Raw genomic sequence first — 2,839 nt, 5'->3', positions numbered from 1 at the left:
TTTAAAAGGTCCACTGAGGCATCCCATAGCCTGGGAGGTCATCCCATAGCCTGGGGAAGAAACTAGCAAAAGGCTCGATTCACTTAAGGAAGTATTTAGACAGGTACACAATGTACCAAATGTTTTGGGCAGATCAAATAATGTATTTATTTCTAATGATTTGATCGGCCCCAAAACATTGTGTTCATTGTCATGATTTGTCACGATCCGAGTTGTCTTTGTCCGCGGCGTAACCGTCTTTAAATAAATATACTTCAAGAAATGCCTATGAGGAAAAATGAACGGCGATTTCTTTTCCGGGTCTCTCGAGGGGGCGGGACTGCGACGCTCTAAATAGTGGTGTAGGAGCCGTAATGTGTGGCATTCTAATGTGCTATTATGATTGACGTAAGGTATGTCACTTTAATGGGCACTGCACAGGTAGTGGACGTGTCACCGGGGCTGGGGCCCTGCCACTCTAGTGTTCATGGCGTTTACTTGGGTGAGGGAAGTTGGATAGAGAGAGGAGGTGAGCGTGGGAGAAGACAATTCTGTTGACCGTATCAATCGCAGCTATTATTCACCTTAACAACCACGTTCAGTTATATCTAAAGCCTGGGAACTGTTGTAACTTACCTACGTGTGGTGAAAAGAATAAATGGTAAAACCTACAGCTGGAATGGACCTGAATTCAGTGCGTGCGCGTCATACAAGCGTCTCTTTAATCTCATGTTTAGCTCCTTGCGGCGGCCTTTAAACCGCCGCAACAAGTGGTGTAATTTAAGTCACCTGCTTTGTAAACACCTATAGTGGTGTAGTTTTACTTGTTACCACCACAGACCTGGCACACAGACCTGCTCTGACATTGTAAACACCTATAGTGGTGTAGTTTTACTTGTTACCGCCACAGACCTGGCACACAGACCTGCTCTGACATTGTAAACACCTATAGTGGTGTAGTTTTACTTGTTACCGCCACAGACCTGGCACACAGACCTGCTCTGACATTGTAAACACCTATAGTGGTGTAGTTTTACTTGTTACCACCACAGACCTGGCACACAGACCTGCTCTGACATTGTAAACACCTATAGTGGTGTAGTTTTACTTGTTACCACCACAGACCTGGCACACAGACCTGCTCTGACATTGTAAACACCTATAGTGGTGTAGTTTTACTTGTTACCGCCACAGACCTGGCACACAGACCTGCTCTGACATTCCATAAAGTTAATCCGTCCCCAGATCCGTCCTTCCTGTTGTCTCACATTCCATGTTTATCTGACCTCATCAAACCCCGCCGTGCCGTACGCACGCTCAAAGTCACGCTCCATATATGGCCAGTATACAGAATTCACTCCATATGCTGATTGATTTCCCATGCCGTTTGCATGGAGACACAAAGGAGGCTCTTTGTGTCTCCATCTGTCTCCATGGGAACCACTGCTGGTTCTATTCAATCGATTTAGTTCAGATTAAAACAACAACCACATGTGCAGTCATGCACATGAAAAACACTGAGGCTACATCAGGCGTGCCAGGCATGCCAGGGTGGGCAACTTGGACCATGGAGATAGGGACAATTCCCCCACTCACTCCAGAGGGGCCACATCACTCCAGAGGGGCCACATTGCATATTACTGACATAGCAGTAATATCTACAAAGCTCAAAGCGCATTACATATACATGCGATGCGTTTTGAGCTTGTAGATCAGCTATTATTTGATTTTTTTTTTGTTGCCATTTTTCAACTGGAAAGCTGAAAGGAACTTTTTATTTAATTTCAAATGCCTTTAATTATAGTTATGTAAACGTTATAAACTAAATACAAATTACACTATTAAACATAAAACACAACATATACATAAAAAAGACAATAACATTTTAATACTACTCATTAAGCTATACTAAGCGGAGCGTTCTGCAAATCAATTAATATATATGAGTATTGTGACAAATGATCCTGATTGCCCATGCATGTTACTAAATTCATCTTTTGTTTTACTGCCCATTATATGAAGAATTAAGACATTTTGTAAAATGACAACCATCTGTGCTGACTTTTTCTGGTTGGAGGACTATGAAAAACTGGAATTTTGTTTTAGACTTTTTATGCAGGGCGTGGGAAATAAGGCAGAATGTTTTGTTTGTGTAAAAAAAAAAAAAATCAACAAAACATATCTGTTTATTGTACACACAATGCAATATTGAATGCAATGTTATGGTGTGTCCTGTAAGTCCATGTGGGCTGGGCGCCTTTGGTGCATGACACAAAAATAAAGAAATCTATCTATCTATCTGTAATATAACTTACGTCATGAAGAGTGGCGTCGTTCCCGTCCGCTCCACCGCTGCCGTTCAGCCGCAGCGAGGTGTCGTTCCCCGTCACACCGAGCAGCAGCAGCCCAGCCCGGGCCAGGGAGCTGTTGTTGCTCCGGGGGTCGTCCGGGGGTCCCCCAGCCGCCACGGACACGGACAGGGACAGGGGGTCCGGCCCGGACAGGGACAGGGACAGGGCGGGGTCTTTGGCGCACGGACCCCTGCTGGCCGCAAAGCCGTCCAGGAAGAACAGGAACGAGTTGAAGAAGAAGATGAGGGACAGGCGCCAGAACACGGCGACCTGCAACGGAGCCATCATCCTCCTGCTGCGCAAGTTGTTGAGCAGAGAGAGAGAGAGAGAGAGAGAGAGAGAGAGAGGCCGGACCAGATTTGGAGACGTTTTGGACCGTATCCGTGGACCGTACCGTGGACCGTACCGTGGCCCGTCGCTGCGCTTATCGCTTCTCCGTTGTTGATTTTAGTTTAAATAAAGCTTTTGCGGAACTCCGTGACCTGCAACGGAGCCATGCATATCGAGCT

The 2,839-nt window shown here is 45.7% G+C and overlaps 1 protein-coding gene across 1 annotated transcript in view; it reads right to left on the bottom strand.

Annotated features, from left to right (window-relative positions):
• The window catches only part of LOC308311861 (solute carrier family 22 member 6), a gene marked incomplete at both ends in the record, with an annotated part of 14,138 nt that extends 11,523 nt beyond the window's left edge, over positions 1-2,615 (bottom strand). The window contains one exon of the mRNA XM_080758635.1: positions 2,295-2,615. Within this exon, the coding sequence (XP_080614761.1) occupies positions 2,295-2,615 (321 nt within the window). The remainder of the gene's footprint in view (positions 1-2,294) is intronic.
• Between the last annotated feature and the right edge of the window lie 224 nt (positions 2,616-2,839).

This window comes from Protomyctophum bolini (assembly GCF_963924005.1).
Source record: "Protomyctophum bolini genome assembly, chromosome: 24".
In the NCBI taxonomy this organism is placed as follows: Eukaryota; Metazoa; Chordata; class Actinopteri; order Myctophiformes; family Myctophidae; genus Protomyctophum; species Protomyctophum bolini.
Note: the sequence above shows the minus strand (reverse complement) of the source record. Positions and strands in the feature narration are given on the sequence as shown.